Source organism: Convolutriloba macropyga, chromosome 1, assembly GCF_964194025.1.
Source record: "Convolutriloba macropyga chromosome 1, txConMacr16.3, whole genome shotgun sequence".
NCBI lineage: Eukaryota > Metazoa > Xenacoelomorpha > Acoela > Convolutidae > Convolutriloba > Convolutriloba macropyga.
The window spans coordinates 24,324,222-24,338,988 of NC_134468.1; the positions used below are offsets into that span (position 1 = coordinate 24,324,222).

Consider the following 14,767-nt stretch of genomic DNA (forward strand, 5'->3'; position numbering starts at 1 on the left):
ATAATTGCTAAAACTGTTGGAGCTTTTACCCTGAAGGGGTAATATGATACAATTCAATATAGTCATTAACTTACGCACAAGACTTGAAAGAGATTTAGGATCCACTGAAGGTAGACAAACTCGACAAATATGACAAATGCGTCAAAAAATTGAAAAGTGCGATCATTTTTTTCCTCTAGAGTTCTGTCAAGTAACCAGTCTGCAAGACATCAAAAAAATTTCGTTGGCCAGTAAAGATCGTTAAGAGACAATGACAAACAATATCAAATTTTAACAAAATCTTGCTCACATTCGTGATATCAATATCTTCAGAACCATTTCATTGTCTACAGCGAATATCTAGAATCTCTATTTCAAGCCTTAAATAGTTTCCTTGTCTCATATAGCTCGATAAATTTGGAATATGATAATAATTTTCAGAAAATAAACATTCTATCAAAAAAATTGCAAAAACTCGTGTTCAAAAAATATTGATAGCCCATCCATTACTTCGAGCTACTATGCAGTAACCTATTAAGAGAACCCTAGAGGAGGTTCATGGGACCATGGTGCCGGAAAAACTCGCTGTTAAAAATTTTCAAAAGCTTGAAAAAAATGCAAGTTTTGTTTTCTAAGAAACTGCTAAAATTCGTAATATTAAACATTGAAAATTCTTTAATGGGCACGAGAAACCGTGGAGTAACCTCTTATCAAAACCTAGAGGTCGTTATTTGGCACCCAGGGCTGAAAAACCTCAAAAAATGGCAGACATTCTCAAAAAACTTGAAAATTGTAAAAACGAGTATAAATTTGCCCCTTTATGTTTTAGTACAAAGATATTTAGCTCCTAAATGGTCATCAGAAGTAATTATGTCTTGCAAAAGAACTTAATCAATTTTACCTCAATTATGGAGTGGTCCAACAAAAAGTCGAAAAATGTTGAAAATAAAAACGAGAAACAATGCAACATTTCGGGCCCGAAAACTCCTAAAAATGACCTTTTAACATCGAATTACGGCCTCTCCAGTAGCTTCAAGCACGTGAAGGACTAGTAAACGAGGCTAAAGGTCTCTAATGTAAATTGATGCCCGCTGAGCTTTACATGTTTGTACCAATTTGAAAGCCCAAAGTCATGAAAAAAGGTTAGAAAACATTTTGCAAAAATAAAAAACATTGCAGGACAAGTCCTGACGTAGACCTAGTACGGACTATGAATGGATTGGGAAACCCATTTTAAAAAAATCAGATAAAAAATCAAGAAAAAATATAAAATTAATGTCAAAATGACGCATGTGAACCACTAGCGTGAAAGAGAAATTGGGTTCAAACAAAAAACTAGTCCTAGAATGAACTATGAATGGATTGGAAAAACCAATTGCCGCATGTGAAGAAAAAACCACTGCGGAGAAAGCGAATTTTGTTCAAAGATCGCTTTCTTACTCTACTTTAAAATTAGAGTGAAAAAAATTCACGCTGCAAAACCACTCGCTTTTTCACTCCACTTCCTGTTTCGTCGTGACCAAAATCACTACTCCAATTTGACTTCAAAAATCATGAAACTGTAATAACAGATCTTAAAAAAGTCAGCGCCCCAATACAAATCTTAAAAAGTCAGCGCCTATTAAAAATACAACTGATTTTTGACGTATCAAACTATTATTTGATTGAAGCAAAGCCAGTTCAAAGGGTAAAATTCAAACAAATGTCGAAAGTAGAAGTCTTATGTGCTCAAATTGTATGCTAAATTTAGAAGTGGGATTTCTGCATGCCTTATTTCTGTCCTATAAAAGCTGTTCACTGATAAAACGTTAGCTCCAGAATCCTTGCCCGTCAATATATAGATAAAAAATTACTGATCTGAGTTGATGGATTGGCCATTGAGCCCAAGAACTATTCGCAAAACTAAATCTTAATTTTTCAATTTACTTTCTATACTCCTGAAGTGGTTTCTAACAAAAACAATCAACTGTTTCTTGATTTTCCTCCTTTGATAATGATCGTATTCACCACCTTGCATAATTCAATGCGTGAAACAATTTAAAATCCACTTAGTTGAAACAGTGAGTGAGGTAAGTTAAACGTGAAAATCGTAACCTATGTAAAACGAAAAACGTGATCAAAAGGTAAAGCGAATTAAAAAACATAGCAGGACAAGTCCTGACGTACAATTCAAAGAATTTTCATTGAATAAACAAAAAAACTAGACCTAGAATGGACTATGAGTGAAATCAAACCATTTTTTAAAAAATCAGATAAAAAATACGAAAAAAAAACAGAAAATCAATGTCAAAATGCCGCATGTGAACAAAAAAAACCAGTAGCGAGAAATAAAAATTTAATTCAAACAAAAAACTAGGGCAAGATTGAGCAGCGAATGGATTGGGAAAACCATTTAGAAATATAAACCGATCCAAAAATCGAAAAAACAGTAAATATCAGAGTGAAATTGCCAGATGTGAACAAAAAACCACTACCGAGAAACCGAATTTTTGTTCAAACACAGTTTTCTCACTCTACTTTAAAATTAGAGCGAGGAAAATTCACGCCGCAAAACCACTCGCTTTTTTGCTCCATTTCCTGTTTCGGCGTGACCAAAATCACTACTCCAATTTGACTTCAAAAATCACGAAAATGTGTGAACAGATCTTAAAAAAAGACAGCGCCCCAATACAATTCAAATTCTTTGAATTGTAAAAAAAACATAACAGGACAAGTCCTGACGTACAATTCAAAAAATTTTCATTGACTAAACAAAAACAAGATTTAGAACGGATTATGAGTGAATTGGGAAAACAATTTTCAAAAGAAATAGAGAGAGAGGAGCATAATACAGTTTCAGATTAAATTGAGATTAATTGAGATTAAATTTGAGATTAAAACTGAGATTAATTTTCAAAATCTCGAAAAACATTCCATTACATCTATAAACCATGCTGTAACCTATTATCAAGCCCAACAGGAAGTTCCTGGGTTTTTCAGGCTGGAGATACCTAAACAATGACCAAAAACTTCACAAAAAGAAGAAAAAAGCACAATTTATTTTAAAAAATTGCTAAATTATGTGATATTAAAACTAATCCATGGCCAAAAATGTTCAGTAACATATTATCAAACATTTACGGAGTTTTTCTGGCCCCTGGGTCTGGAAAAGCTTGAATATTGACAATAAATGTAAAAATTGAAGAAATCTCAAGTTTTGTCAAAAAATGCTAAAATTAGTGAAGTGAAAACCTTGAAAAACATTCCATTAAATCCAGACTCTATGCAGTGACCTATCATCAAACCAACTAATGAGGAGGTTCCCTGGATCTTGAGGTCTGAGAAACCCAAAAAAAGACAAACTTTCAAAAAGTGGAAATTTATTTAAAAAATGCTAAATATTGTGACATTAAAAAATTGAAAACTATTTTATGGACAATAAAAATTTTCAGTATCTTTTTATCGAACCTATAAGTAGCTAACCACGGTTTAGTGATGCTATCTTGAGCTTAATTAAAGGCGCGTGAGGTGAGCGTAGCGGGGGAGGGGAGGGGGTTTTGTCAACAGCGGGCGGAGGGGATTTCTGGCTGCAAGGTACCCTACGGCCTCATTAATGTGCATGGGTGAGGCCTATGGGGTCTGATGGTGCGGGGTGGGATCAATTTCAAAAAACGGCACTTCACACCATAAGTATAAGTCCATTACAGTTTCTCTGAATCGCATACTTGGACACCAGTGAGCTGAAAGGCTCGTAGCAAACTTATTGCCCACTGGCCGCTACCTCTACCCCGTTTCTAAGGACGAAAACTCAAATGGGTCAGACGAAAAATAAGTCAAGCGAAAAACCGCATAAACAAGACCAACAGGATTAATATGTTCGCTACAAACTTTGTTTGAGAGCAAATAACAATGATTTCCAAAAAAGGTAGTTAAATTATTTATGATGAAACATTTCTAGTATAATTCAGCGTTAATGAGGGTATTAGATGATGACATCACGCCATATTAAAGTGCGACATTAACAAATGAGTTAAGGAAAGAGTGTGAGATAAACGTTAACGAGAAAGAGAAGAAAAAACCCAACCGAGAGAGAATGAGCGAGAACTATGAAAATTTTCTATGATGAGATTCGACTCTGCAACTTCTAGTTTTCTAGCCTTGTTAGTAATTAAATCATACAGAACTTAAAAATGCTAAATTTAAAAGAAGTTTCCAATTTCCGTAGTAAGAAAAATGTTCCAAACCATTTTCAGTCTCTGGAGTTCTGTCATGTAACCCATCTGCAAGACTTAAAATTTTCGTTGGCTAGTAATGATCGTTAAACTTAGAAAAGGACAAAAACTTCAAAAACAATTGCAAATTTTAACAAAATCTTGCTAAATTTGAGTTATTTTTAACTTCAGAACCAATTCATTGTCTCAAGAGAATATCCAGTATCCCTATTTAAAGCCTTAAATAGTTTCACTGGCTCAAAGATCCATAAATTTGGAACATGATAGTTTTAAGAAAATTTTAAAAAAATTTAAATTACCAAAAACACTGCTAGAACTCGAGTCATTAAAATATTGATAACCATTCCATTAACACTAGAAACTATGCAGCAGCTTATTTTCACAACTCTGAGGAATTCCCGTGGCCCCCGGTGCCAAAAAAAGGCCAAAAATTTTTTAAAAAAACTTGAAATATTTGCAAATTTTTTAAAAAGAAAACTGCTTAAATCCGTAATACAAAAATCGCGAAAAACATTCCATTACATCAAAAAACCATGCTGTAACCTATTATAAAACTCAACAGGAAGTTCCTGGGTTTTTCAGGCTGGAGATTCCTAAACAATGACCAAAAACTTCACAAAAAGAAGAAAAAAGCACAATTTATTTTAAAAAATTGCTAAAATATGTGATATTAAAACTAATCCATGGCCAAAAATTTTCAGTAACATAGTATCAAACATTTAAGGAGTTTTTCTGGCCCCTGGGTCTGGAAAAGCTTGAATATTGACAATAAATGTAAAAATTGAAGAAATCTCAAGTTTTGTGAAAAAATGCTAAAATTAGTGAAGTGAAAACCTTGAAAAACATTCCATTAAATCCAGACTCTATGCAGTGACCTATCATCAAACCAACTAATGAGGAGGTTCCCTGGATCTTGAGGTCTGAGAAACCCAAAAAAAGACAAACTTTCAAAAAGTGGAAATTTTTTATTTAAAAAATGCTAAATATTATAACATTATTGAAAACTATTTTATGGACAATAAAAATTTTCAGTATCTTTTTATCAAAACTGTAAGTAGCTAACCACGGTTTAGTGATGCTATCTTGAGCTTAATTAAAGGTGCGTGAGGTGAGCGTAGCGGGGGAGGGGAGGGGGCTTTTGTCAACAGCGGGCGGAGGGGATTTCTGGCTGCAAGGTACCCTACGGCCTCAACAATGTGCATGGGTGGGGCCTTTGGGGTCTGATGGTGCGGGGTGAGATCAATTTCAAAAAACCGCACTTCACACCATAAGTATAGGTTCATAACAGTTTCTGTGAATTGCATACTTGAGACACCTGTGAGCTGAAGGCTCTTAGCATACTTATTGCCCAGTGGCCGCTACCTCTACCCCGTTTCTAAGGACGAAAACTCAAATGGGTCGGACGAAAAATCACACAAGCGAAAAACCGCATAAACAAGACCAACAGGATTAATATGTTTGCTACAAACTTTGTTTGAGAGCAAATAACAATGATTTCCAAAAAATGGCTAGTTGAATTATTTATGATGAAACATTTCTACTATAATTCAGCGTTAATGAGGGTAATAGATGATGACATCACCCACATTACAGCAGCTGAAGTGCGACATTAACAAATGAGTTAAGGAAAGAGTGCGAGAGATAAAACGTGAACGAGAAAGAAGAAACCCAACCGAGAGAGATTGAGCGAGAACTATGAATATTTTCTATGATGAGATTCGAATCTGCAACTTCTAGTTTTCTAGCCTTGTTAGTAATTAAATCATTTAGAACTGAAAAATGCCAGATTTAAAAGAACAGTTTCTAACTTCCGTAGTCAGAAAAATTTTCCAAACCATTTTCAGTCCCGGAAGATCTGCCATGTAACCCATCTGCAAGACTTAAAAAGTTTCGCTGGCCAGTAATGATCGTTAAACTTAGAAAAGAACAAAATTTTCAAAAACAGTTGCAAGTTTTAACCAAATCTTGCTAAAATCGAGTTAATTTTATCTTCAGAACTAGTTCATTGTCTCACGAGAGTATCCATTATCCCTATTTTAAGCCTTAAATAGTTTCACTGGCTCACAGATCCATAAAATTGGAACATGATAGTTTTAAAATTTTAAAAAAATTTAAATTACCAAAAACACTGCTAGAACTCGAGTCATTAAAATATTGATAACCATTCCATTAACACTAGAAACTATGCAGCAGCTTATTTTCACAACTCTGAGGAATTCCCGTGGCCCCCGGTGCCAAAAAAAGGCCAAAAATTTTTTAAAAAAACTTGAAATATTTGCAAATTTTTTAAAAAGAAAACTGCTTAAATCCGTAATACAAAAATCGCGAAAAACATTCCATTACATCAAAAAACCATGCTGTAACCTATTATAAAACTCAACAGGAAGTTCCTGGGTTTTTCAGGCTGGAGATACCTAAACAATGACCAAAAACTTCACAAAAAGAAGAAAAAAGCACAATTTATTTTAAAAAATTGCTAAAATATGTGATATTAAAACTAATCCATGGCCAAAAATTTTCAGTAACATATTATCAAACATTTAAGGAGTTTTTCTGGCCCCTGGGTCTGGAAAAGCTTGAATATTGACAATAAATGTAAAAATTGAAGAAATCTCAAGTTTTGTCAAAAAATGCTAAAATTAGTGAAGTGAAAACCTTGAAAAACATTCCATTAAATCCAGACTCTATGCAGTGACCTATCATCAAACCGGGGGCTGATGGGGGCAGCACTGGGTGGGGGGGGGCGGGGGGGCAAAAGCGCGGTGGGGGGGGGGTGAGCAACGAAGGGGGGTGTCAACCTCTAAGAACCGCCCCTCACACCATAAGTATCAGTATAAGGCTCCAAGACAGTTTGAGCTGAAACAGACCTAAAAGGCTCTAAGAGCACATAATGCCCGCTGGGCGCTACCTGTTTATCCCGTTTTTGAGGACGAAAAGTCAAAAGCGTCAGACGAAAAATCGGTCAAGCGAAAAACCGCATCAAAAAGACCAACGGGATTAATATATTTGCTACAAACTTAGTTTGAGAGCAAATAATGATTTCCTAAAAATGGCTAGTTAAATTATTTATGATGAAATATTTCTACTATAATTCAGCGTTAATGAGGGTAATAGATAGTGACATCACGCCACATGACAGCAGCTGATTTGCGACATTAACAAATCAGTTAAGGAAAGAGTGAGAGATAAAACGTGAACGAGAAAGAAGAAACCCAACCGAGAGAGATTGAGCGAGAACTATGAATATTTTCTATGATGAGATTCGACTTCTAGCTTTCTAGCCTAGTTAGTAATTAAATCAAATAGAACTGAAAAATGCTAAATTTAAAAGAACAGTTTCCAACTTCCGTAGTAAGAAAATGTTCCAAACCATTTTCAGTCTCTGGAGTTCTGTCATGTAACCCATCTGCAAGATTTAAAATTTTCGTTGGCTAGTAATGATCGTTAAACTTAGAAAAGGACAAAAATTCCAAAAACAATTGCAAATTTTCAAATCTTGCTAAATTTGAGTTATTTTTAACCTCAGAACCAATTCATTGTCTCACGAGAGTATCCCGTATCCCTATTTTAAGCCTTAAATAATTTCACTGGCTCACAGATCCATAAAATTGGAACATGATAGTTTTCAGAAAAATTGAAAATTTAAATTACCAAAAATTGCTAGAACTCGAGTCATTAAAATATTGATAACAATTCCGTTAACTCTAGAAACTATGCAGCATCTTATTGTCGCACCTGTGAGGAATTCCAGTGGCTCCCGGTGCCAGAAAAATAAAATGGCCAAAAAAACTAAAAAAATTTGCAGTTTTTTTAAAAAGAAAACTGCTAAAATCCGTAATATTAAAATCTCGATAAACATTCAATTACATCTATAAACCATGCAGTAACCTATTATCAAAACCAACAGGAAGTTCCTTGGTTCTTCAGGCTAGAGATACCTAAACAATGACAAAAAATTTCACAAAAAGAAGAAAAATGCAAATTTTTAAAAAATTGCTAAAATTTGTGATATTAAAAAGTTGAAAACTAGTCGATGGCCAAAAAAAAATTTACAGTTACTTATGATCAAACATTTAAGGAGGTTGTCTGGCCCCTAAGTCTGGAAAAGCTTACATAAAGACAATAAATGTCAAAAAAAATTGAAGAAAATTTTAAGTTTTGAAAAAAATGCTAAAATTAAGGAAGTTAAAACCTTGAAAAACATTCCATTAAATCCAGAAACTATGCAATAAAATATCATCAAACAAACTAATGAGGAGATTTCCGGTTTCTTGAGGCTAGAGAAACCCAAAAAATGACAAATTTTCAAAAAAAATGAAAATTTTTTATTAAAAAATGCTAAATATTGTGATATTAAAAATTGAAAACTATTCGATGGCCAAGAAAAAATTTCAGCATCTTATTATCAAACTCATAAGGAGGTTACCCGGCCCCTGGGTCTTGAAAAGCTTGAATAAGGACAATATATGTCAAGACCGTTATCAACTTTAACCAGCCTCAATTTTAGACTGGTCCATCAAAAAAATTGAAAAATAACAAAAATACATTAGAAAAATTGCAATATTTTGGGCTCAAAAACGCGTAAAAATAACCGTTTAACCTTAAACAACGGCCTTTCCAGTAGCATCACCAAACTAAGGGGCGCTACCTGTTTATCCCGTTTTCAAGGACGAAAAGTCAAATGGGTCAGACGAAAAATCGGTCAGGCGAAAAATCGCATAAAAAGACCAACAGGACTAAAATAAATGCTGAACTTCGTTTGAGATTAATTAAACAACCATATAAAGTTTAAAAATAAAACGAGAATTGCAAACCAAATCTAATTTGCCATGAAATTTGCATCATAAACGAACTCATCAAGTTTACTCATTAACTCGTCCTATTAACTTCGGACGAATTGCTCTCGAATAACAGATAATGTAAGTCAGGCTACTCCATCGCTCATAATCGCTTTTACATTAGCAACGCTTTATTTTGGAAAGCGAGCAAATAGTTTCACTGGCTCACAGATCCATAAAATTGGAACATGATAGTTTTCAGAAAAATTGAAAATTTAAATTACCAAAAATTGCTAGAACTCGAGTCATTAAATTATTGATAACAATTCCGTTAACTCTAGAAACTATGCAGCATCTTATTGTCGCACCTGTGAGGAATTCCAGTGGCTCCCTGTGCCAGAAAAATAAAATGGCCAAAAAAAAACTAGAAAAATTTGCAGTTTTTTTAAAAAGAAAACTGCTAAAATCCGTAATATTAAAATCTCGAAAAACATTCAATTACATCTATAAAATATGCAGTAACCTATTATCAAAGCCAACAGGAAGTTCCTTGGTTCTTCAGGCTAGAGATACCTAAACAATGACAAAAAATTTCACAAAAAGAAGAAAAATGCAAATTTTTAAAAAAAATTGCTAAAATTTGTGATATTAAAAAGTTGAAAACTAGTCGATGGCCAAAAAAAATTTACAGTTACTTATGATCAAACATTTAAGGAGGTTGTCTGGCCCCTAAGTCTGGAAAAGCTTACATAAAGACAATAAATGTCAAAAAAAATTGAAGAAAATTTTAAGTTTTGAAAAAAATGCTAAAATTAAGGAAGTTAAAACCTTGAAAAACATTCCATTAAATCCAGAAACTATGCAGTAAAATATCATCAAACAAACTAATGAGGAGATTTCCGGTTTCTTGAGGCTAGAGAAACCCAAAAAATGACAAATTTTCAAAAAAATGAAAATTTTTTATTAAAAAATGCTAAATATTGTGATATTAAAAATTGAAAACTATTCGATGGCCAATAAAAAATTTCAGCATCTTATTATCAAACTTATAAGGAGGTTACCCGGCCCCTGGGTCTGGAAAAGCTTGAATAAGGACAATATATGTCAAGACCGTTATCAACTTTAACCAGCCTCAATTTTAGACTGGTCCAACAAAAAAATTGAAAAATAACAAAAATACATTAGAAAAATTGCAATATTTTGGGCTCAAAAACGCGTAAAAATAACCGTTTAACCTTAAACAACGGCCTTCCCAGTAGCATCACCACACTAAGGGGCGCTACCTGTTTATCCCGTTTTCAAGGACGAAAAGTCAAATGGGTCAGACGAAAAATCGGTCAGGCGAAAAATCGCATAAAAAGACCAACAGGACTAATATAAATGCTGAACTTCGTTTGAGATTAATTAAACAACCATATAAAATTTAAAAATAAAACGAGAATTGCAAACCAAATCTAATTTGCCATAAAATTTGCATCATAAACGAACTCATCAAGTTTACTCATTAACTCGTCCTATTAACTTCGGACGAATTGCTCTCGAATAACAGATAATGTAAGTCAGGCTACTCCATCGCTCATAATCGCTTTTACATTAGCAACGCTTTATTTTGGAAAGCGAGCGAAATAGATCACGCAAAAATTAAGAAGTCAAGGACCATTAAAAGCAACTATTCATGCAATTCCATCTAACTTGGACACGAAAACTGAATATTGACCAAATACAGGTTAAAATACGCCAAAATCACTATAGCAGTTAAAAAAGTTAAAATTCATCAAACAATATCCGATAATCACCAAATATGGTCAAAACACAAATACATTACGATGCAGAGGTATACACAAATCGTCACGGCCAGATATGCCCGATGCGTGTATCTCGTGTTCGTTTTTACTATGTTAATACATTGGAAGTGGAACAATATTGCGGAAAAATGCTACTTTGGCAGAAATCGGCAAAATGGAAGGGAATATCGTATCCCGTGTTTGCAAAAGTGTCCTAATTTTAGCCGCGAAATACAAGTACAAACTTAAGAACCCATTTTTCGCGCGAGTTGTATCACGCATCCGCGCCATTTATGTATCGATTTTTCGCACGCAATGTAGCTCGAATTCGCATATAATCCGCAATTAAGCCTTACTTAACTACTACTTATTTAATTAAGCCTAACTTATAACTATTAGTAGTACTTTATTACTACTTTATTACTACTTATAGTACTTTATTACTACTTATTAGTACTATTTTTACTACTTATTAAACTCGGCCAGTCCCACATTGATATACAAAGCCTTTGATGTGCGAGCGATTTTTCGGAAAAAAAATCGGTTTTTGTGGTTGCATGTATTTAAAGCACTTTAAAGCTTTGAAAGCTTTAATTAAATCTTCATTAAAGTGCTTATTGCATGCTCAAAATGCGCGTGAATAATAGATACCTAAACTGAGCGGAAACGTGCAACAAGATTTGTTACCTTCTTTTCGCACCGAATGTTCTTTTATTGCGCAAAATTGGCGGAACCCCTTCTGCGAAAAGTAAGATACAAATGATGTCTCCTAATTTCGTTCATTGTATGTATCTAATTTTTGAGCCAATTTTACCAAGGCGGAAATTTTGGGGTATACCTCTGCATCGTAATGATAAACCACCCTACAAACATGTAATTCCGGCTAATGGAACCATTGTGGTATAAAATTCCTTATTAAAAAATTCGTTTAAAATTGGCACCAGAACAAAACATTCCCACCTTAGCGAAAATTATTTTACACCTAATTTTCTCCTTCACTCTCTCTCCCTCTCAACAAAGGTGGCATGAACAAAAACAACATAGCAGGATAAGTATTGATCTACAATTCAAAGAATTTGCATTGACTAAACAACAAAAACTAGACCTAGATTAGAATACGCATGGATAATGGATAGGGGAAAACATTTAGAAAAAAAATCGAGCAATTTAATTTAGAAAAAAAACAGTAAAATTGCCTCATACGAAAAAACCACAAACGAGAAAGTGAATTTATGATAAACCCACAAACGTAAAAATAGCACATACGTAAAAGTTATATGCCCACTAAGCTGGTTTGCCAAAACAGAATAGATCAAGAAATTGTTATGGGTGCAAGAAGACCTACATCACAGGAGTTCGAACCCCATACCCTCAGACTCCAGTCCAACATCTTAACCATTGAGCTACATTGGCATTGACTTTTTCGCTAAAAATCGCTTTTATATTAGCAACAACTTTATTTCAGAAAGAAGGCAACTTAGATCAATCAACTTGAATCACTCAAAGAACTCAAGCATGAAGAATTTACCAAAGAAGTCAAAGCATATTCTGGAACAAAAGCGCAAAAACAGTGAAGCAAAAATTTTGAATAAAAAAGACACGTTTACAATAATTGCCTCAAACTTCTTTCCAGGGCAATTAAAAAGACGGCGCCCGAAAAAATCTCTCTCTCTCTCTCTCTCTCTCTCTGCTCGTCAATCTCTTCGTTTTTACGAGTCTCACTTCCTGTTTCAAAAACACTCCCACAAAATTACCGATTAAAAAGACGCTCCACCAATACTGCTCTTCCAGTCGTAAAAAAGAAGAGCGCCTAAATAATAGCCTTTTCGACTGACCGTGGCTGAAAAGAAAACATTATTTGCACAAGACTTATTAGACAGCGACCGACTTCATTGAAGACCGATTAGTAAAAATAGCTGACAAAAAACGAACAAAACATAAAAAACCGCCCACGTTGGGTCCAGAGGAGCCTCAGCATTCATTAGAATACTAAAGACAGCTTTATATAAAATAAAAGGCTACTAACATATCCTCCAGAACCTTGTACTCTGTCTCTGAAATGCTCATTGATATACAACACTACATTGGTCGCTAGCTGTGTGAAGGGGTCGTCTGATAACTGCACAACATCCGCTATCACCGCCAAGAACGCCGTGAGCAGACTTTGAGTGGAAGGCAAACTGAAATAATGTCGTAAAATATAATACTAAGAATTTCGGACAAAAAGAATGAAGGAAGCATTCCATCACTTGAAACTAATTTCCGGATTTCTCTTTCATTTTAATGGGCAGTAAGTATAGCATGTTGTTATTATATTGACCAAAGGTTGTGGTATTAACTAGTTACGATTGTCTAAGCTCTAATTTGCACGCGTGGTGGTGTTCATGAACTTGTACAGTTTTTACAATCTCTTGAGTATCGAGATCTCCGTGGAACTGATTTTGCTCCCATAGCTCTAGAGTATATAATTTTCAACCAGCAAACAGTGAGTAACCATATTTGAGAGCAGATATTCACAAAAAAAAATCACAAAACAATTGATTTAAACAAAGATTTTTAGGAACATCCGATTGCATCGAACCATCTGCTTTAACGTATCGCCTCATCTTTTCTTTATAATGGGAGCTGAACAACTACTGAATTTCCCTTCATATAAATTGGAGAATAGGCTAAATGCGCGTAAAATTATTTTCATACGACAGATCAAACGTATCGCGCTCTAGGTTCTATAATCGACCTTTGAAAAAGGCCATTTACCTTTTATCTGCTTCCAATCGTATAGCACTAAGTCAGCACGAGGTCATAAAGCCCACGATATTTGGAAAAGAACTGCTAATTTGTACAAAATTGTGCTTCAAACTGATCTCAGTCGAATTATCTTTACGGCAAGAAAGCGTTAGTGACAATGTTACAGGCCCCAAGAACAAAAATCAAACACCTTACCGAACTATATAGATCGTCCTGAAAGAACAAGACATTAACACAATTCGAAACCTGTAAAGATAGCCAACAGATTTTTGAAATAGCTGCGGAATAGATTTGAGCGCCGTGGAATATAGATAAAACAAATACAGAACTGAATTGATGGAGTCGCCGACGTGATCTATGTAAGTAATTTATGATAAAACAAACATCACGTGATTCTGATAATTTTTTTTTTTGCTAATGTGCGTAAAAATCACTTTACGCAAAAAAAATCATGGAGTCTTATGAAAAGATTCGCAAAATTGCTCTTTCCAGTTTTGCGGCGTGAGGAGATGCAATACGAAAAACAAACGTCAGACTACAAAACAAAAACACATCAGGACAAATCCTAAAGTCATTTCCGAGAGTTGCAATGGACTGAACACAATATCAGACCTAGACTAAATTTGAAAAACCATTTGCGATTTAAAAAGCCATCAAAAACTGGAAAAACGGTTGAAAATGTAAAATAAGGACAAAAGAAGCACATGAAAATGAAACAATTATCGATAAAGCGAACCGGTGTTCAAGCGGCGTTTATTCACTACTGAAAAATGTGAGCTAAAAAATTGAGTTTCTGTTTCGGCAAGACAAGAATCACGGCTAAAAATTTACTTCAAAAATAATCAAAATGTGTGATCATCATCTTACAGTCTTTGAATAGTATCAACTACCACAACTGATCAAAATTAGAAAAAGGAAATTCCATTATTTTTCAGATAATACAAGTACACATGCATACAAAACTTTAATCAATGCAATTGAGACTATTAAATTGCTCAAACATTAGCCACCCCGATAATTTCGAAAACTACTAAAATTTTGAAGAAAATTAGAAAAACTGTTCATTGACCAATTTTCTAAAATTTTTGGTGAAAATTCATAAAAAAGTTCAATCTATAGGTAAACAATGCCTACAAGTTACAGAGTCTATAATAATACACAATTACCACGAACGCACAATGACCTAATGAACACGCTTAATCGGTTTAGTCGTTTTTTTTGGTTTTGCTCTGTTGACCTGAATCGAATTCAATACACTGTGTAATTC

General features: G+C 34.2%; 1 protein-coding gene across 3 annotated transcripts in view; it reads right to left on the minus strand.

Annotated features, from left to right (window-relative positions):
- Positions 1–14,767, minus strand: part of LOC142336950 (uncharacterized) — a 62,739-nt gene that overhangs the window by 4,055 nt on the left and 43,917 nt on the right. For 2 of the 3 annotated variants that reach the window (XM_075385947.1, XM_075385955.1), the window contains exons 13-14: positions 13,696–13,713; positions 12,779–12,932 (exon numbers count right to left, since the gene is read on the minus strand). In XM_075385947.1, coding sequence (XP_075242062.1) covers positions 12,779–12,932; positions 13,696–13,713 — 172 coding nt within the window. The remainder of the gene's footprint in view (positions 1–12,778; positions 12,933–13,695; positions 13,714–14,767) is intronic. The other variant, XM_075385962.1, reaches the window with a different exon arrangement.